We start from the raw sequence: 27,290 nt of genomic DNA on the forward strand, positions 1-27,290 counted from the left end.
GCTGAGGTAGGGCACACAAGATTTAAATACTGTTTCAAGTTCACTGCTGAAGTTTGGCATTATGTCAAATTTTCCCCGAGTGGCAAATGGAAACGTCAGTACGACAATACTTGCAATGCACGTATTCATCCCAAAGAGATGATCACACAATACCGACTGGTATGTTGCTTGCTTTGCGCCATCGATCACTATCCTATAATTTTGAACCGCATACCAGTCTACACCACATTAATTACGGACTTGAAATTTTCGCATATATATTTAATTTAGTATACAAGCATATTTCTATTCATCCATGCGTACAAAGAATGTACACATCGTACACATAGGCAGGTCTGTATATTAGGAGTAAAAGTTGTATTACATGTATGTGAGAAGTAAATTAAAATGCTTACCTCTAGACGCTCAAGTTTAACTTGAGGAAGATACTCATTTTCTATTCTATCTAATTTCTTCATCACATCTTCATAGACCTTCTTAGATTTTTCTTGGTCTATCACACGGATCTACAAAAACCATTCATATAAGAACATAAGATTTTAAATATTTAATGCTTCACAGAGATCTAATTTTTTATTTTACCAGGAAAATGGAAGATGTGTTTGCAATGATATAATGCAAGTATGTATGTATGAATGTATGAATGAACATATTTATGCACGTAAAAATGAATGGATGGATAGATAAATAAATGGAAAATGCACTATGTTTTTAAATAATATCTAATGTTTCCTTGTTAAATTCTTCTATATTTATGTCATATTATAAATTTATTTTAAATATAAAGAGAACACACAAACTGTTTCTTCCACTTTATTGTTGATATTTCAGAATTTACATTCAAGACTGCATTTAGAAACCACAATAAAACCCACAAAAAAGCCCACAATCAACAAGGAAATGTTTTATTTAACGACACACTCAACACATTTTATTTACGGTTATATGGCGTCGGAGTCCACAACCAACAAAATATAAAGACTGCATAAATGATGTAAATTCAATATAATAAAAAAATCATTAAGGAAAATAATTTAACAATGTAAAGATCATAATAGTACTATTTAATCTGTTATATGATGGAACACTGGACAGCGCCATTAAACAGTCATTTAGCAAGTTGAGAAACAATGCTATTATTAATCCTGTCAAGTTTTGTAAAACTAATAACCTAATGGTATAGTCACTATGAAATAAGTCAAATTTTTGCTACACATGGTCTGTATGGGTAGGGGTGGGGGGTGGGGGGGAATAGAGTAGATAATTCTAGACTTTAACTTCATTTAAAAACAAGTTTACATAAACTCATAATATACGTAATCATATTTGTGAAAAAGAGAAGAGCTGCAAAATCATGTCATTCACAGAAAACGTTATTTAAAGCGAGGTCTGGTAGGATTTCAATATATGGGCATCTCATCCTGTTGGAAATTTATCAACATGACAGCATTTTGATATATTACATCAAAAGCAAAGCATGTTTCTGTTAGTTGTTTTCAGATTTTACAACAGTTTGTTTTTAAGTGCCCAGCTACAAACAAGAGACAACTTTCACCTTTACATGTTCAAGATTCCAAGAACTTGGTACGCCATGTTGCAGCTATTTTAAATAACTGTCAGACTGTATACATATGTATAGACGATTTATAACTTTCTTGAAAGTTCACAGTGATCAGTATTTTTAAGAGCATACATATCCTATACTGGTATTACATTTTTAAAATGGAGAGGATCCGATAATTTTGTCATGCTCATATACCACGAAGGTTTCGAGCATGTCTGTCCCGGGTCCTGTCTCTGGATAGCCATTTTAAAATGAACAAAAATAATAAAAATGGTCCATAAACATATCCCTAGCAAAACCATTTTTGATACATTCCTTCAGGACAGGGAGGGGAACACTTACATACAGATTACTAAAAAATTGGATACAAACATGCACACGCAACTGCCAGTAAGCCAACAAACTGAGAATGTGGTGTGCCAATTTCATGTAGAATTTACAAAGCCCTATGTGTAAGAACCCACTATCCATCCTTGTAACTGGAATCTTGCACACACAAATTTTCATAATCTCAAAACCGTTGTGGTACATTAGTCAATATATTAACAATGCTTTACATAGTCTGTATTGATCATGTGTGGCCGGATGATACCTAAAGGTCAAAGACACATGTACTAAAATTGTCGGTACTAGCACTAACAGGCCTCTGAGAATTCAATATTTGTGTAAACTATTTATCGGTTAAGCAAAAAGAATTTCAGGCAACTCATTTCCTTTTTGCATAACCCGTCACATCCATGTAAATAATGTCCTAAATTTAAGGTGCGAAACGGAAAATAGATTACATTAAATCAGATTAGCGTGAACGACGCTCGAATGAAATGATCGTTGTCGCTATTTTCAGAGGGCTGCTAAACATGTCAAATATTTGTCATTTTCCCCTCATCTCTGCCCTTTTTCACAGACTCAGTTACATACATATAGAGAGAATTCTCACCCCAGCATCAAACAAGGCACTGACTGGCTTGTGGTCGCTGATTTTCAAACTCATGTGTGAGTCGTAGCGTAGCTGCTTTATGGGAGTTCCCTTCCACAGCACTCGGTCACACCATGCTGGGAATCGGGCCTTATCACTGCATCATGCAGAAACACAAACAAAACTCACTTAAACAACTTGCTTCATCATACCTGAGTGTATATGTATTAACCATTTTAAAATTATATTTAACAATAAATGTATTTGATCATCAATACCAATAACATTACATCACGAAACATTTGTTTTTAAAATTCTGATTAATAACAGTTACATGTACTATAGAGATGAAAATCAATTTGCAACTACCTTTTAAAATTTTAGAATTGTGCAACCATCTAGTATAAAACTTTCATATCAAATCGCAACATGACAGTGAACAAAATGTTTCCTGTACACCTACTAATTCACTGCTAAAGTAAAAGAACAACAAACTTGCTTCTGATAAAATTTATATTCATGCTTATAATTCAGTGAAGGTTTAGCTGCCTGGTCTGACTGTTAATTACAGAGATTAATAATTTAGTGTAAGGTGGAAGAATTTTTTTTAATGTAACACATTTTTATTTTGGTTACACAGCGTTGGACATACATGTATGGTTATTAGGACTATAAAGAAAATGAGAGGAAACCCACTTTCACCACACCATGGGCTCTTTTCAGTTAGCAGCAAGGGAAGTTTTTTATATGCTTTCCAACAAAGAACAGCACATACCATCATATACGAGTTATTGGGCACTGGTTGGTGTGGGAAAAAACTTTAAGAGTCTACCACGGAAGTGTTTGATCGTGCGACCATATCAACTTAGGCATGCAATCTACTGACTCAGTTAAATCCCACTCCATAACAGAGATAAATGATTTACTGCAAGTGAAAACCTATTTCCAACTACATGGGACTATTTTGACCAGATAGCAGCAAGAGAGCTCTTATCAGAGATGTGATTGTTCAACTTCTTATCCAATTCCAGGTTGTTGTTTTTGGGTGAATGTTTTTGGGCGGATACTTAAAATCATTGTCATAAAGTAGATTGGACTGAAATCGAAATGTTGAAAAATTATTTCTGTTTAATTATAGCATAGAATTATTTTGCTTGTTAAAGACCATATCAGTTACTATTTATATCACATACTTTGTTATACCAGTTATGGTGCACTCTTAAGAATGAGAAATAGGGACTGATCATACTTGAGTATTATTTGTTTCTAATTATGACGACAGACCAAGTGGACTGATCAAAGAAGCCATCATACAAAAGCACAATGTATTTACAACTGCATAGTGAGACCAACCTTGTGTCATACGTGTCACTTCCTGGGTCATATTTATATGTGGGCTGGAATATTATGTTCCCTTCAGTGTAACCACGGAACACATCAAATGACGTGTTGTGTAACTGTACGTGCAACTAAAATGCAGAAAATAAAACATACATGTAACTAAGAACTTCAGCAACACAATTACATGTAATTAACTCCTAATATTATAATACTTATAATTATCACACTTTACAAGGGTAAGAAAACAACCCTGCAAACTGTACAGACTTTAAAAAATATATATTACAGTTAATGGAACTAAGTCACCGTATCTAGAACTTAGTGCATTTTACTAATGCAAAAACACAATCAAATATAATAGTCTTATATGATTCTAAATGAGGATGTCAATGCCATTTTGAACCAAATTTCGATAAATTATTAACCAGTAGGAAATGACACTGGGAAAAACAAAAAACAGAAAACTATACAGGAAACTCTTTATCAAAGAACAAAGACGGGAACAATTTTTAGTGCAAAAATCAGGAATTTGAGAAAACTCTAATTAACACATGCAAGAAATGGAGATAGAAAGATTATTATGATATCACCTTTCATCAGACAAAAGAAAAAACACTGAACAGATGTGACTTATTTACAGAATAACTAAAAAGCTATGAGGAATTATGAATTATCTGTCCTGAGTGAACGAATGTTGTAAACTTGAGCCTTTGGTGAGGGTTTTACAACTGTTTTTACATTCATTCATGAGGGACAGATAATTTGTAACTTCTCATAGCGAGTTAGTTATTATTTTTATTACCCATTATCAAGTTTAACTGATTATTAATGTAAAAACTCCTCTGCAGTCTACAACAAAGCCATCATCCATTATGTCATATAATTTTATGAGCATTACATGACGTAATGTAAGTGACGTCATGGCATAACAGTGTTCTTTTTAAAGCCAAATGTTTACAGTACAAAATAATATGACTGTAGTTACATTTTTCTATGGTATTAAAGCAGCTGCAAATGAAAATATACTGACTCATGAATGGAAACATGATATGAATGAAAGTGAAGTTCCGGCCATGGCAAGCAACCAACCAAACGTCGTGATTTTTAAGCCAGCCAATCAGTGACTGTAGAAGCAATCTGCACACTGTGCAGAGTTTGAAAAAATATTACCCCGTATATCTGAGCTCATATGGGTAATAAATGTTATATAACTGGATTCACGAGAGTCAGAAGGTGGTGACAAAGAGTACAAAACAACACTGAATGACAAACAGATGTTTCGGCTTTTATCCTGTAATCACTCATTGTATCGACAGATTGTGATTAGTGATTAAACTGACAGACCCTAGCTTTTAAACACTACAACATATTTTTCACTATTAAAGCCGTTTCTGATAATTTTAAATTAGTAGTACTTAGATTTTATTGTTTAGAATATTAATTTTCATACACCTAAAGTGGTTCTGGTCATCCAGGTTTTTGCAATACGCCAAAATGCATTTTTCATAATTCAACCTGTAATTCGTCCGAGAAGTAATTGTTATTAAGACAAGCTCTGGTTATTTTTAGACAGCATTTCCCTGTTTAAGCATCACAGACTTTAGTTTCTCTCTGTTATAACCTGATCTAAATAGGTGTTACAGGTTTGTAGATGGACACTAAGTCCATTTTCATGGGCTGAAACTAGGGTCTGCACCTTTAAAGGCGACCAGACACCAAAAGACATGTAGTGTGTAATGGATTAAGTCAGCATCAAAGACCGCATTACTCGAACACACGGCTCGCTGCGAGTCACCGGTCAGCTGCGCGTCTTAGGTTTGGGGTAAAAACAGAAGTGGGTGGGATTATGCATAGATCTGAATGAAAGTGAGGCAATACGTCATCGGTGAGAGTTATCAAGCAATACCGGTACACGTGTTGATTCCTTGGTTGTGCCTTTTGGTTGTCTTTTTTTCTTTCTTTTTTTTTGTCTCCAGTTTTATCGGAAATTTAATTTACAAGATAATTAGTGTTATTATATACTGTCGACGTAATTATATGATGGTTAACTGTGCAGTGTTTAACTGCAACAGTAACATCAATGTCTCCCAAGAAATAGCCAAAATCGTGGTTTCGATTTCCAAAAAAACGAAAGTTGTTTTTAAAACATGGACGCATTATTGTCATCGAACGGGCTTTACACCAACTAAATACAGCAGGTTATGGTATATTTACTATGTGAAAATTAAAACAAGTATATACTTAAGATATACATTAAATAAAGTTATTGCAATTTTTTCACATACGAATATTTAAACTTCACATTTATTTACCTATAATTACCAAATTAATTTTCACCGACAGCCCATAACGACTCCATACTAACGTCTCTTGATCTCGCTGGTCTGTTAACTTCATAACAAAATAGCTTCAAAACGTGAATTATTACGTTAGTTAACAATGTTTATCAACAGTTCAGTATATTGTCATTAAAATTAAAATGCTAACACTTTGGCAGGAACAACATATGTACTCTGGCTGGAAGGAATAATGGTTAATTAGTTTTAAAGCTAATGTCGATTATTAAAGCATAATAAAATTGTACTTTTCAATGCTTTCTGTACGTCATATTAAAAATAATTTACACCAAATGATTGTTTACCTACCCTGGGTTTCTGCCAGAAGGTGCGGAGGGTAAACTTACATGTATGTACTAAATAATCTCAGAAATTAATGTATATATATATATATAATGTTTAATTTTTTCGATAGATTATAGTAACATAATTGCTGGTTAAAATTTGTAAAAGTGTATGAAATAAAATGTCCAATAAAAAAACATTTCAAACCTATAACTACCCAATATACTCCTTTGAATATATTTAGTTTTTACAGGCCAGTAGGAACGACTTTGGGAGGTGGGTGGGGCACTGACGGACCGGGTATAAACTCTACATCAGATTTTGGTTACAATGGCAAAAATTAATGTGATAAAAAAAAAGCTCACAAGTGGAGGGGGTGGGGGGTGGGGGTGGGGTGGGGAGGGGGTGCTGTTTTATTACGTACCCTCAAATTATTTTCTGGCAGAAAACCTGGTACCTTTGGCAGAGGTTGAAACAATTGGTCATCTAATTTTGACTGTTACCATAAAATAATATAAGTAATCACTTTTGGCATCTAGCAATTTAAAGCAAAATTAACAATAGTTACCACATGGAATAAGCATCATATATTATTTCGTTTTACCTGTAATATATTTTCATCAGGACTTCCTTCTTCCTCCATGAATGATTAAAGAAAATAACACTGGATATATTGTAATTTTTATTTTATTCCAATATATAACAAATGTGTTTTATGTCATTATATGGAGCAAACTAACTGAAATAGTTGGTTTGAAATCATGATTACAAAATCCTAAAGATAAAAGGAACTGGCTCCTAACCTCACCCTCTACATATTATCTACATTTGTACAGGCCTGTAGGAACGATATTTGAAGTGTGTGTGTGGGGGGGGGATACAGTCTCTAGTGAAGGATACAAACTAGATTTTTATCTTTGTATCATCTTTATTTATGTAGAGTAATGAAAATTTAAAACATACATTTTCATCCTAAGAGTGTTTGATGGAGAACAAGCCCCTAGGCCCGCCCCTCTCCAGTTCCTATGGGCCTGTTGTATTTTATATTAATAAATGCAAAGACTACATAATAATATTGTCGATAAGACATATTAGTTGTAAATTGATTGTCAGTATGTGGCAACAGTATAATATTTTCCAGCATTCTGTGTTTCTGTACCCGGCTGTGGACAGTTTCGGCAGACTTGGTAACACATTTTCTTAATAATTAAAAATACACGGTTTAACCAAACACATTCAAACTTGGAGGATAACTAGTTAAGAGAACAAAGAAAATTGTGCTAATTTTAGTTTTTTGTTAAATTATTATATCTTGCTTTGGTGAGGAGGGGACGCTTTTTACAAATTTGCGAAATCGGCCTCTGGAATATCCACTGACGTGTCATATTTACATCTATGCTGAACAAGATTTATGATGAAATATTATTACATTTTGTGTGCTTTTCTTCAAATCAGGTCCATTTGCTTCAGTTTACATTAAAAAAATCATAAAAAATTATGTTTTAAAAAATGCTTGTATGCTAGTCTATGACCGTGTGGCTTCCTCGTCTTCGTCGGCAGTTGATTCATCCGAATTTTCGTCTAAGACACCATTTCCAGAATTAGGGACAAAGTCTCTGATAAGTGGTTCAAACTGATACGGTTTGATGCCATTAGGACCAGCTGGACACAATTCTTCGTCACTCGAATTGCTAAGTTCGTCCATCCTGCTTGGTAGTTTCTTCCGTTTTCCTCTCATCGATGACGTCACGGGTCTAGCTCATCAATTGTCGACAGTTTTCGGCAAACATTGGAGATCGGCGAAAAAAAACCCCAACCAAGACTGGCACGCTTAACTTGGTCAATAAGGGGAGCGCGGTAGTTGCGTGTTGTGGTTTATGATGGCAAACAAATTCATTATGCTGTATATATGGTTTGGTGTCCGGTCTCCTTTAAAGCACTTGTGTACTATAGACTATATTTTCAACTGTGTAATTTTTACATCGTTAGTTCCAATACAATATATGAAAATACAGTTTTTAGTTGTAGTAAACATATTTATATAATTTATTTATGAATTAACAGTTTAAAAACTCTTTTTATACCACAAATTTAACAAATTTCAAGGTTCCCCATTCATACAGTCATTTATATGATAAAGCTGATATCAAGAGTCAATCCTTATTGACACAGTGTGTCTAAATATGACCAACCTGATCATACTGCATGAGTTTTCCATACAGTGCCTTCGTGATCATCGTCTTGACCTCACTTAGTGACCAGGTATGGCTAGTCAGTCGATAGTTCAGATCACCCATCCAGAAAACCTGACTGGAAACAAACAACTTTATATGTTTCCCATTACAATATTATTTTATGAAAATAGTACCATCAAAAAACAGATGGAAAAAAAAGGCATTAATATATTAAGAAAACAAAATTGAGTCATTGTTGCCATGCTACTATGGATAAGGCATAAAAAATAAACCTTACAGAAAATATTTACAAACTGTTCAATTAACCAATTTTATTTTATGAAGATCCACCGAACCTATGAGATGTATATGATAATTTTAAATGAAAAGATTATTTTACCCTCCCTTTAAGTCGAACCAACCAAGCTATAAAATAATATTTTGATGAAAACAATTTGATTTATAGGCCAAGATATACAGTACATTAACAGTGTACAAGCAATGAAAACGGACAAAGATAGTCACATGAGATAGACTAAAGCATCTAAGAATGCTGAAGCCACTACGGATAAATCTGCACTTACTCATGCTCCGATATCATCAGTGGTGGAACAAACTGTTTGAACCTGATCTTGCTTTCAATATCTCTGTAGTCCTTAAAAAGTAGAAAACGCTTATTACAAACAAGTAAATACACTTCACACAGTGGCCTAATGTTTAGTTTAATGGTTATTTTTATCGGTTTCCGATATGAAAATGTTACATTTCAATCACCTTATTTTATCATCTATACACTCCATAATGCCTTGCTGGTAATTACTAGACAAAACAGTGTTTGAGCCAGAGGGTATGAAGGGTAAAACTACCATAACATTTTGGAAATTAAAAGATTTTTTTAAAATAATTTTCGAAAGATTCCAGCAAGAGAACCGCTGTTTAAAGTTTAAAATATGTCAAAGTACATGAAATGCAATGTCCAATTTCAAATATTTTAAACTCATAAAAATCTAGTAGGGGCATTTATAATCCATTATGTTTTTATTACATATTCTAAAATGATTTTCTGGCAGAAAGCCTGCATAACCCACAAAGAAGGGAGGTAAATGCTGTAACGTTAATAATATTTATGTATAAAATTAATTATGTAGGCTACTATCACTGTTGTGTTTAATATTTAATTTAGGGTTATATATTTAAAACTAGCTAGTGGTGAAGTATAAACACCTGTTAAATTTATAATCAAAAAGAAGATATCGGACCACTTTCCAACTCTTTTCCTCTTAGAAAAATCTAGCAATATTACACTTTATTACCCAGCAGGCACTCATAATTGGGAAAATTAAAATAATAATTTCTCGTTGAGAAATTATCTAGCATTGGTTTAATGTACACTTCTACTGGATGATTTGACACCAACAGGCCAATTACCGTGTCAGTACTAAATATGACGTCATCACGATATGGCAAAAGCACACACAATGACGTCATGTAGTTTAAAGCGTTCGCGTTTACGTCTTTCTGGTTTCAGCGTTAAACTTGTAATAAAATGGTAGTTTAATGCAATTCATTAGAGATTTTTTGTTTTTTAACAGAATATATAGAACTTTGGGTTTTGAAAATTATCTGTGAACCGTGAATAAAATACATAGTTAAAGCAATACCCAGAACAGTAAAGTAGTTTACATCATTTCTATATACATGGACGTGTAGCCAATGTAGGCTATATATATAGAGAAAATAAAGGCTTTTAAAAAACCCAAATAGTTGGGGTAATAAACAGAATAACAAAATTGGTACCAGTTATTATCAAATTTATGTCCCTTGTCAAACAAATTTCACTTGTTTTCTGCTTGAATGAACACCAAGTGGACAGGAGAACAAAAGTAAAGTGCCTTCACTCATACATTGCTTTGAATAAACCACTGGTGTGGCTCCAACCATGTTTTCTAGAAAACATTCAAACCATACCTGATTTCTTTTTTCGACCTCCTCTATGTGAGCGGCTAGATGCGAGTTGACAAAACAAATAGATGAATTATACAGGGACATCCTAATCGCCACACCTCCTTTATTTCCCTGAAGTAACAGAAACATAGCAAGCGTCAACAGTGTTGAACATTTATAATGTCAGGATTCCCAATTTTAGATATAACATTTCTTGTTTTTTAAAAACTTTTCTCTTGATATTCTTTTTTTCTTTTTTGTATTTGCGTTGTTCGATATATATATATAAAAAAGTCTTCCATTATGAATAGTTTTCTTTTTCTTTTCTTTTTAAATGAAAAACACACTACAGTATGGCAGTAAACACAGATTGCATCATTATAAACTACATCAATTAATCTGAATGACAAAACCGTAATAAATGATCAAGGCCATATCTCTGCACAATGCAGTCAAATGGGCATTTGGCAAAATAGTGGTTGATTCCATGATTCTCTATCTAGTGTCTCATCCATAGGACTGGGAGTCATTGTGACAAAGAGGACTGCCACTCCCAGACTAGTTCACTAAATCAAAACTAGCAGAGGACAGATAAATCAACAGCACTCGATGCATTGTGCTTTTTTATATAAAACAAGCAAAATAAGACTCAATTTGTGGTGACCACCATGAATTGTAATTTCAATTTCAACTACTATACATAAACCAAAATGGATTATTCAAGATTTCATTTGAGTAAATCTGAACACTTGATATTAAAGCATGTGTTGTTATTTTATCAGTTACAAACCTTTAAATCTGTTTTTGTTGTGGTTAATTTTCCAATATGAAAGACTCACCATTAATCCCATGATTCCCGTTGCCACGCTGTCAGCGTCAATGAAGTGCACATGTTTGACGTGTTTCTCCTGGATGTACACGATGAGCAGAACGCCCACCAGGCGGATCGACTTTACCTGGAACACAAGAGAAGGAAGGAAATGTTTTATTTAACGACGCACTTAACACATTTTATTTACGGTTATAAGGACCACACAGATATTGAGAGAGGAAACCTGCTGTCGCCACTTCATGGGCTACTCTCTTCGATTAGCAGCTAGGGATCTTTTATATGCACCATCCCATAGACAGGATAACACATACCACGGCCTTTGTCACACCAGTTGTAGAGCACTGGCTGGAGTGAGAAATAGCCCAATGGGTCCACCAACTTGGGTGGATCCTAGACCGATCACACATTGCGCCCCCGGGACACAAGAACACTTTCTAATTAGCAGAATGTATCAAGCTATATAATAATTATATCAATTTAAATCTATCACTAGAGCTGGGTGGTATTGAAATTTGAGGTTCGGTATTGATGTCGGTATTTTGGGGGTGATTTACCTCGGTATCAGTATGGTATTCGGTATTAACACAATATGAACACCGGTACTGATATTGAGTGGTATTTTTGGTATACTCGGCTTTAAATACATGCCTGAGTTAAGGCGCATCCACTAATTTAATCTAAATAAAATAAAATTCCATACACAAGGTTCTCGTTTGATTTATACCCAACCTATGTTGCGTTCATCATATGTAGTGTTAGTGTTTTACTAAATGGCGGGATCCATTTATCAATACTGAAATTTCAGTATTTTGAAATTTGCTAGACACGGTAAATCATTTTTGACATTATACTGATACCAAATGGTGAACTGTTAAATAGAGGAAAAAATCTAGAGGGGTCCGGGGTGGTGAACTGTAAACAAGAGGAAATGTAGAGGGGTCTGGGGGCAATGACGATTAAAATGCAAGAAAACCAATGTTTCATGATGAAAACTGCGGATCCAAGGAGAATTCCCACCCCTGATGGTATATACAGCATACCACACCGCTCTATCTATCACCATATGACCTACTGGAATTCATGTAATAATCTGATACAATGATTTGTTTTTGTGTTCATTCTCAACTACGGTTCAGTTACATGTATGTTGCCCTACAGCAAATTGGTGTATCTGACCAGGCATGAACGTGAAAGTTAAAATTTGTTTTGATGAACGACACCACTGGAGTATACTGAACTATAATAGAATTTGTTTTGATGAACGACACCACTGGAGTATACTGAACTATAATAGAATTTGTTTTGATGAACGACACCACTGGAGTATACTGAACTATAATAGAATTTGTTTTGATGAACGACACCACTGGAGTATACTGAACTATAATAGAATTTGTTTTGATGAACGACACCACTGGAGTATACTGAACTATAATAGAATTTGTTTTGATGAACGACACCACTGGAGTATACTGAACTATAATAGAATTTGTTTTGATGAACGACACCACTGGAGTATACTGAATTATAATAACATTTCCGTTACATTCATTACAATTTAACCTCATTCCATTGGTTAAACAGTAACAAAGTGAGTTTGTTCATTTCACGATGACTGTAACTGATTGTGACTGATGACCTCATTCCATTGGTTAAACAGTAACAAAGTGAGTTTGTTCATTTCACGATGACTGTAACTGATTGTGACTGATGACCTCATTCCATTGGTTAAACAGTAACAAAGTGAGTTTGTTCATTTCACGATGACTGTAACTGATTGTGACTGATGACCTCATTTTATTGTGATGTTTTGTCTTAATGAGCATTATATTTATAAAATAAAATAAAATAAAACTTAAAATATGAACAAACGTTTGATGTTATTACTAGTAAAAAATGTTTGAAATTTAATTATAAAGATTGTCTGTTATTTCTTTTACGTTCATTGCAGTACAAATTTGCAAATAAATTTGTTTTCATACCCCGATGAATGTAAAAGAAATAACAGGTAATCCTTAAATTAATCATCAGCTATGGCATACCAAACATTTGGTAATTTTGCCACGTTAGAGGAAACCCGCTATATTTTTCCATTAGCAGTTAAAGATCTTTTATATGTACATTTCCAGAGACAGGATAGCACATACCACAGCCTTTAACATACCAATACAACTCTTGGCAAGTGATACCCACGTTTTCATGAATGTGTTCCTTATTTGTAATATTTACTAAATTTGGCAACAGGTCAGGTTAATGTAAAAAATAAAAAAAATAAAAATCAGAAATTACAACAAGCCTACAAAAGTATATATCTCATTATTCTACATTTCATAATAAACAAGGTGAACCTTTGATATCAATAACACATTTTTGGGGTCCAGTTTGTTTTGTTTAATGACACCACTAGAGCACATTGATTAATTAATCATCGGTTATTGGATGTCAACAATGGTCCAGACTTACTTTTCTGTATTTTGCATTAGGATGAATATATTCTTTGACAGCTTTCTGCCATTCTGTTTCTTTCAGTGAATCACTGAAGATGAAAGCTTCTTTACTCAGATCTAACTCTTGAAAGCTGTAAATTAAACAAATATATTAACATTTAAGTCTCTTCAGCTGTATATCTGATCCAATATTATCCTCAGTAACTATACTTTAGAGCAGTCTTTGATGAAAAAAACAATACCTTTGAAAATAACTAATGTGAAATCTTTGTTGAACTGATTTGTGTACTGATTTTTTTTATTAAAGTTGCACGCCCTAGTTTCAGCCCGCGAAAATTAATTCTAATTTTGGTTAATCTACAAAACTGTAACACACTTAGATCACGTTTTTATAAAATAGAGTGAAAAAGCAGGTTTTATATCGATAAATACCATGGGAATCCCCCGTGACCCAATTACTTGAAACAATTTTGAAAGTTAGTATTCTCATGTCACCGGTAGATGTCGCTCGAAGCACAGAAATGCCTATGTCACGACAAATTTCCTAGAGTGCACACAGACTTGGGGTGCGTTCCTTTCACCTCTCCTGGGCAGGTTCCAACTGTTCTGTCCTGGACAGTGAAAGGAATGAGTTTGGAACAGGAAGTTACTTTACCAACATGGGTGCTTCTGTTGAGGAAGGGCTGCTGCAGCAATCATGATACTTGAATCGGAATAAGACGACAATGATAGTCCGTCACTCACCATGTTGACTATACTACAGTGTTTGAAATAATAAATTTTATATATAAACCGCAATTAGCCTACATTTGCTATTCGGCACCAGGTACTAGTGGCTAACCTATTGTTATTAGCAATTAGATGCACAGTTTATTACTGTTGGTAGTAGTAGTAGTAGTAGTAGTAGTATTAGTGGTAGTGATAGTGATAGTGGTAGTGGTAGTGGTAGTAGTAGTAGTAGTGGTAGTAGTAGTAGTAGTAGTAGTGGTAGTAGTAGTAGTGGTAGTGGTAGTAGTAGTAGTAGTAGTAGTAGTACAGTCTGTAGGAACCAGAGGTGGGGAGGCACTTCCCTTCCCCAGGATGAAAATGTAAGGTTTTTTTTGTCCTACTCTATTTAAAATAAAGGTAACAATATAGCTTGTGCCCCCCACCCCACCCCCCAAGGTTGTATCCCCTCTCCAGATATCGCAACACTTAGCAAAATTATTGATTTTAAGGGTTTGTAACGTTTTGTATTGAGATACTTACTTGTCTGAACTTTATTGTTAATGAAAATGTTCACGAACTGTGAAGAAAAACCTCACAAATGAACGACAAGCAAACGACAACAAATCGGATGACGATTGCGCGAGAAAACAAACCGAACCAAAATGATAACGGTCACGTGGTATTCCAATGTTTGCGACATTGCAACGGGAAGATCCCCTCTAAAAATAGATCAGACATTGTCTGCTCAACATTTTTTTTTTAAGAAATACGAAAAATGCATTTTGTGGTATTACAAACACCAGAATTACCAGGATTACCAAAAAACACTTCAGGTGAATGGAAATGTATCTTCTAAATAATAAAACGTAAGTAAAGTGCAATTTTATTTGTGAGAAAATGGGTTTAATAGCAAAAAACTATGGCGTAATGGTTAACAACTAGGGCGTGTCCCTTTAATAAAAATTTTTGCCAACAACCAAAATTTTTGCATCACAAAAAAAGTAGCATTATGTATTTGTAAAACATGAGGGTTACAATATTTCTTTAAACATTTTTTTTTAGCAAATAAGGGAAATAACTCTGACAAGACTTTACTAGTGGGAAGGCTGGAGAATGCTGATGCATACAAACCCTATGGCATATATATCTGGTGGTTCCTCGTCAAAACACAGCCATTCTTTAAAACCTTCCTTTGGAGACTGACCATTGACATTCCAGGTACCACAAAAAACCCTTTGAAGAGAAAAAAAACAAACAGTGAAAATTATTGTTTTGATTTTTAATATGTGCATTTCACAAAACAGTCTACTGTAGGGTATGAAATAGTGCTATCATGAGAATGTGGCTCTTTTTATTAAAATGAATATGACAATCAACTTATGTTAACATGAATAATGATGTCTCCAACATAGTTTTAAACACACACACATATATATATAAATACATACATACATACATGTACATACATGTACATACATACATACATACATACATACATATATCCCAGTTTATATTATTAGTTAAGATGTTGTACATTGGTCAATATCAAAAGTTGGATTAACATTTAACTTGCACATACAGTAAACATTGCACTGAGCATAGGAAGGATTATTAACATATAGCAACGTCCAAAAGAAACTATACCAAGAAAAATTGGTTTAAATTCCTTTATAATTTGGATAAAGGAAATGAAATGGTGCCATGTTAAATATGTTTGTACTTTTATGGAATGAAATGTTCACAACATGCCAAAAAGACCATTCTCATGAATATATATTTTTTAAACAAGCAGTAGTCTCTCAGGGTCTTAGTTTAGTTGTTTTTTGACATCGGTATGTGTAACGAGAGACAGTTACTTCAAGGTGTAAATATCTGTGAATTCCTCCTCTCTCTTGATCATGTAGCGTCTCACAAATGCCTCTCTTGTTGTTACAGGTTTCTGGCCCACTGGTAGCTCCATTCCAGAGCCAAGCCCCAGTGACTGCTCAATCTTACCCAGTTCCTCAACCTCGGTATCTCTGTAAACAATACATTTCATTGAGTAAAAGTCAAAGCAGTTAGAAAATTTCTAGCCAATACGTAAATATTAATCACTAAACAAAATAAAGCTATATACAAAATTTCAGCTCAACATTTTGAGGCATTGTGAAAAAAAAATCCAGAAAATATATGCAGGACAGATAGACGGAAGGACATGCTATGTAAAAGACATACTTGTCTAGATTATCTAGATAATCTACTGTGTAAACAATATACTTGTCCAGATCATCAAGAGAATCTACTATGTAAACAATATACTTGTCCAGATCAACATAGCCTACTATGTGAAAGATATACTTGTTTAGATCATCAAAAGAATCTACTGTGTAAACGATATACTTGTCTGGATCATCAAGAGAATCTACTGTGTAAAAGATTTACTTGTCAAAATCACCAAGATAATCTACTATGTAAAAGATATACTTGTCCAGATCATCAAGAGAATCTACTGTGTAAAGATATACTTGTCTAGATCATCAAAAGAATCTACCATGTAAACGATATACTTGTCAAGATCACCAAGATAATCTACTGTGTAAACAATATACTTGTCCAGATCATCAAGAGAATCTACTACATGTATGTAAACATTATACTTGTCCAGATCAAGAGAATCTACTATGTGAAAGATATATTTGTCTAGATAATCAAAAGAATCTACTATGTGAAAGATATACTTGTCTAGATGATCAAAATAATCTACCATGTAAAAAATATACATGTCTATAGTGCTGTCGGAAATAGAATAAAAATGATTTTCATCTATTATTTCTTACATATTAAACTGACATGTAAATATTTTGTAAATATCTATTTAATGATAGTCTACCTAATTTAGCATTTACTTGTTTGGGCACTCATTGATGTACAAGATGGTGTTTACTCTTGAAATTAAAAGAAAAATGTCAGTAAACAGGTGATTTGTGCACTTTATTGGAACAGACTATAACAAATTTTGGTCAACGTGTCATTTTCATTGCCATTACAATATGTGAGGGACTGTTTCTGATGATGGTTTACCACTATCCCTCTCCAAAACAAAATATTTGTAGTCATTTATAAGTAACTTTTTAGCAAAACTGTCAAGAACCATTATGAGTGATCCATTATACCAGTATTAAAGGGACATTCCTGAGTTTGCTGCATTTTTTAAGATGTTATCGACTAACACATACATTTTAACGATTATAATTACATATCCAATATATTTGTCTGCTTAAAATATTAGTGGCTGTAAATGTGGTTCTGATCGTTCTAATATTTGTACTAGGTTAAATTTCATTTTATTTCCTAAAACATTTTGTTTTCATACATACGAAATTATTTGGAGACAAAATTCAATTTGGGCTTCTTAAAAATATTAAGACGAGAAGGAACCCATTGAATATACAGACACTGATATTCTAAACAAGAAAATATATTAAATAAGTAAATTTAATCGTAGAAATATTTTATTTTTCGGAAACATCTTACAGTGCAGCAAACTCAGGAATGTCTCTTTAAAGGTGCTATCTCAATGTTGCACAAATTTGACAGCTATTGAAAATCATTTTTTATATAATAAATTTTGATTTAACATTTAAAGAAGACACCTTTAACAATATGCCCATAAACGATTATAGGAAATAATTTTATCTACTGGTAGAAAATACAGTTTTAGTGGAAAATCTTTATCACAGCTCGCATATAACTATGATATAGCACCTTTAAATTGTTGCAAGATTGTGTAAATTTCTAATGTACTTATATGGAATTTATATTCAATAAATATACTTGTCATAATTAATCATTTATGCTGCAATTCAAAATAATCAGTTAACTTGCAGTTTTAAATTAAAAGTTTGTTTAACTTTAAGGGTAAATGAAATTGACACATATCGATCAAAATGTGTTAGTCTGTTCCAATAAAGGTAACAAATCACCTGTTTACTGATATCTTTATTTCAATTTCAAGAGTAAACACCACCTTGTACATCAATGAGATCCCAAACAAGTAAATGCTAAATTAGGTAGAGTATTAATGAATGGGTATTTACTAAATATTTACTTGTCAGTTTAATATGAAAGAAATAATCGACGAAAATAATTCTTTAGATTATCATGAGAATCTACCATGTAAACAATATACTTGTCTAGATCATCAAGAGAATCTACCATGTAAACAATATACAAAGTACTTGTCTAGATCATCAAAAGAATCTACTGTGTAAACAATACATACTGACATACAATGAAAACGCAAAACAGATATTTTTCAATATTTTGTTGTGATTAATGAAAAATATATTTATTGGACTTAAAATAATTTATGAGAGGAAGCCATTGATTGGTACTTCTGTCTGGGTTTTAATTCTGGTTTTGTTCTCGTTACACATACAATAGCAGAAACACACAAAATGGTGTGAAATGCGTTCACTACATGCTCAATCATGCTGCATGCAATGCACGTGAAATGCCAGTATGTGGAAACATAAAAGTCAGGTAACGGTGTCATATTCCTCGTCACATTAAGAATGCCACGACTCAGAGAAGAACAAAGGGAGCGAGCGTTGGGCATGGTTCAAGGGGGGACTTCGCAAAGCCAAGTTGCTAGGACCTTCAGAGTCCATCCATCAACTATTGGATGACTTGTTGAACATCATCAACAGACCGGGAGTGTCCGTAATCGACCTCGACCTGGTCAACGTCCCATTACGACCCCATGCCAAGATCGGCAGATTCGACGACACTACCTCCATGACCGGTTCAGAACTTTGACGATGCCAGCAAGCAACGCTATAGGACATCATGGAAGGCCTATCCATCCGATGACGGTCATCCGTCGACTCAGAATGGCTGGACTCAGATGCAGACGCCCATACAACGGTAACATCATGACACCGCGACATCGTGCTGTGAGACTACAGTTTGCTCTCCAGAATGGTAATCATCCACCAGCCTTTTACCGGAGCATTGTTTTCTCAGATGAGTCCCGTTTCTCTGTTTCCTTTGCCAATGGAAGAGCACGTGTGTAAAGGAGACTCCATGAACGGTACGTTGACGGACGTGTGAGGGAGTGAGGGAACGTGATCGGTTTGGCGGCGCTTGTCTGATGGTGTGGGGGGCAATCAACTGTGATTTCAGGAGTGATCTCATCATTGTCCACAATGCCCTTACAGCCCAGCGTTATGTTGACATTATTCTAAGACCAGTTCTCCAGCCACTTTTGTGCCGTCACCGAATACCAGGAGGTCCCCTTCTGTTTCAACAAGACAATGCCGTACACATATTGCAAGAATTACCCAGGCATTCCTGCAACAAGCCAGTATCACCGTTATGAACTGGCCCGCCGTTTCACCGGATTTGAACCCAATTGAACACATGTGGGATGGGTTAGGACGCTGTGTATGTCACCGCCAGCCACCACTGCGTAACGTCGCTGACCTTGCACAGGCGTTGCAGGATGAGTGGAGGAACATTCCTGTGGCTTATTTGAGATGTTTGTGCCAATCCTTTCCCCGTCGTCTACACGCATGCTCACGGGCCAATGGTGGACACACCAGATACTGACCTTGAAATGGGGGGGGGGGGTTGAACTTTTCGATTACGAATGCAACTCGATTACTGATGATAACTGGCCATGTTTCCCATGTTTCCATGTGAATGTATCTCATGAATACCAGTCATTAATGTCATATTACATTATCCATCAATTCATTAATAGTTTGTCGTTATTTGCAATGAAAAGTTGTTTTTGCGTTTTCATTGTGTGTCAATATACTTCTCTAGATCATCTACTGTGTAAAAGATATACTTGTCCAGATCATCAACAGAATCTACCATGTAAACAATATACTTGTCTAGATCATCAAGATAATCTACTATGTGAAAGATATACTTGTCTAGATCATCAAGATAATCTACTGTGTAAAAGATATACTTGTCTATATCATCAAAAGAATCTACTGTGTAAACAATATACTTATCCACATCATCAAGAGAATCTACTATGTAAACAATACATTTGTCCAGATCAAGAGAATCTACTATGCAAAAGATCGACTTGTCCAGATCATCAAGAGAATCTACTGTGTAAAAGGTCGATTTGTCTAGATCATCAAGAGAATCTACTACATGTATGTAAATGATATACTTGTCCAGATCATCTAGAGAATCTACTATGTAAATGATATACTTGTCCAGATCATCAACAGAATCTACTATATAAATGATATACTTGTCTAGATCATCTAGATAATCTACTATGTAAATGATATACTTGTCCAGATCATCAAGAGAATCTCTGCTTGTACTCTTGGTCATTGGACTGAGTACGTCCATGTGGTTGTCAACAAACCACTGTGTTCCTGCTTCCGAAATGCCAGCACCTGAAAGAATGAAATATAATATATATATATACTGAACCCCTTTAGAAACGCAACACAGTTAATCACCTAAACAAATTATTTATTGAAATTGTATCACTGGGAAAATGTGTTACTGTGAACTTCATTCAATGGTGAACACTATCATCAACACACATATGGACAGAAGTGAGTTTGTATTCCGTTATACCAGATTGAACATCAAAACCAAAAATTAATGGTTGAACATGCGATTGTCAAATGGATATCTGTAGCGTGTGTGTCCTCTATTGGATGCAATACACACTATGCATCCTCTCCTCATGGAATTAACCAAGTTCTGGAAGAAGGCTTGTGGCAGTTGGCCATCTCAAGGTCACAAAGATTCTGAATTTGTGGTCTCAGATAAAGACTATCCCAGCTCATCCCAGATGCGTTCAATAGGTACCATATCCAGGGGAAAAGCAGGCCATGGCATGGCATTGATGTTGTTGCAGCTAAGAACTGCATGCTCACACGTGCCGTATGAGAACGAGTATTATCTTGCTGAAAGACATGCAGGTGAGGATGTGCTTGGAACATGGACACAATGCTAGACTGTAAAAGATTATCTCTGTAGTTTATCGCATTCATCCATCCCCTGCATATGTGCAGGGGGGGGGGGGGGGGGGGGGGTCATGTCATCAAAAGTGAAGGCACCCCAAACCATCACACTTCCACCACCCCATCGATTGGTTTGGCGCAAACAACAATCGCATAACGTCCTCTGCGATGTCTCCACACACGATGACTTCTCTCCAATCACATCACAAGTTTGATGTTGTTGAGCCCAATGCTGTCGCTGCAATGATGATTGATGACAGGACCAACATAAGGTCGTCATACATGAAGTCCTGCTGCTGCCTTATGGTGTTATGGCGGATGCACACACTAGACCCTGTAGACCATGGGTAACTGCAGCTGTTTGGGTAGCTGGTCAGAATCTTATTGCTTGATTGCGTTGGGTTTTTTACTATCGCGGCATCATTTACTCTATTTTACAAATGTTTAGAGGGAAAATCACGACAGATCAGTGTTCAAAGGCTCTTTCATGGCATATTGTTTTAAAAACATCTAAACTATTGAGTACAGCAGGCAAAAATCATAGTTTTCATGATTTGCATGTGCACGTTCTTGAGTTGATGCAAAGTCTCAATGTTGTGTTCGGGTGCATTGTAAAACATGTTTATATTAAGTTTAAATTGATATCGTTACCAAAAATTTAAGGTTTAAAATATATGTAAGAAAACTAGGTGGTGTGTTTGTAAAGGAGTTCAGTATATATAATTTTATATGATATTGAAAATGAACCGTAAGATGTCACAAAGAATGACATGATTATTTTTTTTAAATATGAAGTTTTTGCATACTTTTGTAATCGTCAATAAAAAAGAGATTTCTGCCAGTTAACAGTTCTCTGAATTACAGAGCCTTTATAACAACTAAAATAACACATTACATACAACCTAATATTTGTAGTAGCTCAAACGTCTATTTTATAAATTTGCTTATATATATTCTTTCTTAAGTATGGAATAATTTGTAAGTGAAATCCAGTTTAGTCTACTACAAACATAATGATGAGAAACACACTGAATATACAGACACTGATATTCTAAATAAACAAATATTATTAAAAAGACTCTTATTAGTCAGAAACATGTTACAGTGGCAGAAAACTGACCCTCATGGCAATGTTATTTACTCCTTGTGGTATTACCACATATTACACACACATGGATGGTATACCACGAGAATGGGGCAGGATTTAGCTCAGTCAGTTGAGTGCTCTCTTGAGGTACTTGTATCGCAGGATCGAACCACCTCCGTGGATCCAATTCAATTGATTGGGTTTTTTCCCATTCCACTCAGTACTCCACAACCAGTCAAAGATGGTGGTAAGTGCTTTCCTGTCTGTGGGAAAGTGTATATAAAAGATCCCTTTGCTGCATTAAGAGAAATGTAGTGGGTTTCCTCTGATAATTGTGTGTCAGAATTACCAAATGTTTGACATCCAACAGCCAATGATTAATAAATCAATGTGCTCTAGTGGTGTTGTTAAACAAAACAAACTTTAACTATTGATGACCAGTGATGTACCAGTCATGGAGGAAATAACCCAATGGTCTGTCAAAGAGGATCAATCATATGGACAAATTATTCATTAATATCCAGTTATCTACCATTCTTCTCTGTGAAACAATCTGTTTTTTATTTAAACTTTAAACCATGATAAAATTAATCCGCATATAATCTTATGACAGGGCAGGACATGGTCCAGTTGTAAAGTGCTCACCTGATGTGCGGTTGGTCTAGGATCAATCCCTGTGTGTGGGCACATTTGGCTATTTCTCATTCCAGCCAGCGCTCCAGTGTCACAAAGGCTGTGGTATGTACTGTCTTTGGGATGCTGGATATAAAATATATTTTGCAGCAGTGGGTTTCTTCTCTCATCTGTATGGTCATTAACCAAGTCTGATGCCATATAACCATAATTAAAATGTGCTGAGTGCATTTTTAAATAAAACATTCTTTCCTTCCTTCGTAGTCTTAGAGGAAAAGGATCTTTTATATGCACTTTCCCACAGAAAAGACAGCACATACCACAGCCCTTGTGGTGCACTGGTTGAGATGGGAAAACCCCAATCAGAGAATGGGTCCACTATGGTGGTTTGATCCTACAACTCACACTTCAGGTGAGTGATCTACTGACTGAGATATATTCTTAACTTCTGTTATTTAACCTTCTGACTACTGCAGGTAAGATATCTCGCCCGACGACACGCTAGTCGACATACTGTACACTGTATACAGTGCATTCCCCTATTCATATTTCCCGCCACTTTGCACACGATACTCACCAGAAACGTTTTTTCTTAACAGGAAACAGTTTAGTTTACAGCATGCTAGCTTTTGTTTGTTGTTTTTCAGTGGAAAATAGCTTGGAGTTCAAAAAGTTCAAAACAATGGCGGCACGTTGCGATCATTTTAAGGGATCGATAGCTGATTGTGATAGCTAATTTGATAATAAATTTGATCATTTTACCAACAACGAAAATCACCAAATATTGCAATATGAATCGTAGTATTGGGGTGGGTTTTTTTAATTTGGTCAGAAAACCACTGTTATTGGGAATAATGGACATAAATACTGGACAGCTGGCCACAAATGCCCATAAGTAAACGCGACTTTTTCTCTTTTTTTGCCTAATTTTAATCATCATTAAGTGATCTAAAATATCATTAAAATAAATTATAAAAACCCACGAAAATAATACTTACCGATTTATATATGAACTTTATTTTATGTATTTATAAAACATTTAAGTGAATATATGTCAGTAAAAATTATAAACTTGTACCCACTCGACGTGGTTTTTGTCAAAAATTAATCCAGTAGTCTAAAGGTCAATAAAATCGACTGATCAAAAAGATCTATTGTTCTAACAATGTCAAGCAAAGCATCTTTATCCTCAATATAATTGATTTAACTGTTACCACTCAATTTAAGAAGTTTTTCCTAATTCAGTGAAGGAACTTACCTACATTGTTGCTTTCAATATTTGGTTTAGAGGGGGGCTTAAACACATCCTTTGCAAATGGATTGTCTTCAACGTTAGTATTTTCTTCCTGTTTATCTACACAGCTGCCACGATACTTGTCTAGCCAGGTGAACTGTGATGGTACGCCAAATCCTGCAATCTGTGCTTGGACTGAAAGAAACAAATGTTAAACGTTAACATTATAATAAAATTATTAACTATTTTACGGTATATTTCGTATATCTATAAATGAGTAAAAAGTGTTATTTTTATTTTTGCTTTCAAATAGGAGTCAAAAAGCGTCTTACAAAACACCTATGCCATGAATTTTAAACTTTAAAAAAAAATTAGAATGACATTGTTATTCAAACGTGATGTTATTTTTGATAATTTTTAGTAAATACACATCACAGCTACAGATAGAGAAAAATGTGTGTGAATTATGTCACTGCTACAAGCAAGGCTCGAAATTCATTTTGTTGATTGGCAAGCAATCTTTGCTTCTCAAATTTTAATTTGGAGGAAAATGTTTGAAATTGAGAAGCAGTAGCTTTTTTGCTAACGTTCGCTAGACTAGTTTTTATGCTACATGTTAAACTGAATGACCACTCCGAGAACCACTCTAAATAGTTCTCGACGTTACATCACTCGCTATCACTGAACTCGGATTTGAAAAACCGATCCGAATGAGTTTCGAGAATGTTGTTGTTAGATCATTTTTTTCCATTATTGGTGTGTGCACCATTCTACAATGTCGGTACAAATGTAGTAATGTTTTAAAATATTTTAAGTTCTTCAATTAAAATGTGGTAAAACATGTGACAAACGCGAATCAAGAATTCTGGGATATACTGGAAACAATTTTTAGAAATAAGATGAAAACAAAAGCTGCTTGTGAAATGGATTATTGGAAAGCATTTTATACGTTTTGAGCAGCAATTGTCGCCTGTCAAATTCGAGCCTTGACAGGCAGTTAGCTAATGGTCATTCTTCCATAAAACTGTGAGTCTATGGTAACCTCACAGTGATCATCAACACCATTACCCACTAAAACCAAAATCCAAATCTGTCAATGTTCCCAATATTGATGACTGCTTGAAGCATTCCAACTGCTCTTTCATGGTCATTTGGGGTCAAAAGGAATGTTATGGAATTGTTTTGTTTTTAAACAGTCTTGGACCTGTATAAGCATATGAGGAAACAAACTGAGCTCATATGCGTAGGAAAACATTCTGAACATGTGATCCTGTGATGTCACCAATAGCATTCCAACACAGAGGGTTCTAGAGTGTTGAGATACAACAATATGTACAAAAACAATTTTCCATGCCATGTATACTTCAATGGTGTGATCCTGTGATGTCACCAATAGCATTCCAACACAGAGGGTTCTAGAGTGTTGAGATACAACAATATGTACAAAAACTATTTTCCATGCCATGTATACTTCAATGGTGGGAACTGGTGAACTATAAAAAAGAGGAAATCTAGAGGGGTGCCAGAAATTCTAGGTTAAAATCTGTGCCATCTGATACATTATGGAGGAAAGGACGATTAAAATGCGAGGAAATGCAATGTTCCGTGAGAGAAAAACAGCTGATCCGAGGAAAATTCCCACCCCTGATACTTTCTTTTTTGTTGAGTATACATTGTACATGCTTGTGATGTCAAAAGTCAATGTTTAAAACAAAAATAAAAGCAATACTCACCATCCTTCATGTGCTTCAACTCTGCAAGAAACTGCTGTGTTGTTTGCATCTGAGGGAGTTCTAGCACCAGCGTTTCTTCTAAACACTCCAACCGCATTGAAAAATCTAGACGAGTACCACTCAGTTTTAAAACATTTGTCGCAAAATTTACAGTAAAGGTAAAACAAAAATATTCAACATCTTCAGACATATATTAAGTAACTTTACTTCAATGGTATCCAAAATAACAATGTCACCAACCAAGTCTTTTTGTGTGTCTAGGATTGAAGTCAGATCAAAACAATTCTCAGTTTGGCAAAATGTCTCTACCCAAATTGAGATAACCAAACAATTTGCAACAAAATTAAGGCATACTATTCTAAGAGTAGGGTTTTTTATCAATTAGTTTTGAATGACATTTATAAAAACTAAACTATTTTATATTTGGTAACTGTGATTTTAAAAATTAATATATATATATAATAGGTAACAAACTTTTATTTATTTGTTTTTCAATTTTTCAAAGTTATGTTTTGAGTTACTCTTACAAATATTATTAATTAATATTAAGGTATACTTTTCATAACAAATTAATGTTCTGAATTACCTTTGTTTTCCTGTCCTTGTCTTGATGGTGAAACACCTGCTATAAAAATAAATATACATGAGAACAATTATTAAGTGCACTAACAAAACAAAAATCCTTTAATACAGATTCTGATTGTTCAATATAATTGTTTTCTCATACTGAATATGCATGCATGCATATAATATATTTGAAGAGACTGTCCTAAGTTTGCTGTCATTGTAAAATATTTTTGACCAAGAGAACCTTTTCAAGAACTAACATTACATATTAAGTACATTTTCTTGTTTTGTGTCTTCAGTATGTTTCTGGTTGTAATAATGTTAGTAGTCGCCAAACTGATCTTAACTCTCCATAGAGACACAATAAGTAAGTTTGTAGGTAAAAAAATTAAAAAATAATAAATGGAAGTAAAATCATGTTTGAGTTATGACCTGTAAGGACAACCAGAAATATAATGAGTACAGATTCAGATATTCTAAACAAGAAAATATATTTCATAATT

General features: G+C 34.5%; 1 protein-coding gene across 1 annotated transcript in view; it reads right to left on the minus strand.

The window, feature by feature from the left end:
• LOC121370617 (inositol polyphosphate 5-phosphatase OCRL-like) overlaps positions 1 to 27,290 on the minus strand; it is a 54,034-nt gene that overhangs the window by 16,108 nt on the left and 10,636 nt on the right. The window contains exons 4-17 of the mRNA XM_041495966.1: positions 26,807 to 26,845; positions 26,221 to 26,325; positions 24,512 to 24,682; positions 20,846 to 20,954; positions 16,404 to 16,565; positions 15,679 to 15,780; positions 13,856 to 13,970; positions 11,400 to 11,516; positions 10,585 to 10,692; positions 9,201 to 9,271; positions 8,635 to 8,752; positions 3,834 to 3,949; positions 2,502 to 2,637; positions 396 to 506 (exon numbers count right to left, since the gene is read on the minus strand). Coding sequence (XP_041351900.1) covers positions 396 to 506; positions 2,502 to 2,637; positions 3,834 to 3,949; positions 8,635 to 8,752; positions 9,201 to 9,271; positions 10,585 to 10,692; positions 11,400 to 11,516; positions 13,856 to 13,970; positions 15,679 to 15,780; positions 16,404 to 16,565; positions 20,846 to 20,954; positions 24,512 to 24,682; positions 26,221 to 26,325; positions 26,807 to 26,845 — 1,580 coding nt within the window. The remainder of the gene's footprint in view (positions 1 to 395; positions 507 to 2,501; positions 2,638 to 3,833; positions 3,950 to 8,634; positions 8,753 to 9,200; positions 9,272 to 10,584; positions 10,693 to 11,399; positions 11,517 to 13,855; positions 13,971 to 15,678; positions 15,781 to 16,403; positions 16,566 to 20,845; positions 20,955 to 24,511; positions 24,683 to 26,220; positions 26,326 to 26,806; positions 26,846 to 27,290) is intronic.

This window comes from Gigantopelta aegis, chromosome 4 (assembly GCF_016097555.1).
Source record: "Gigantopelta aegis isolate Gae_Host chromosome 4, Gae_host_genome, whole genome shotgun sequence".
Lineage (NCBI taxonomy): Eukaryota > Metazoa > Mollusca > Gastropoda > Neomphalida > Peltospiridae > Gigantopelta > Gigantopelta aegis.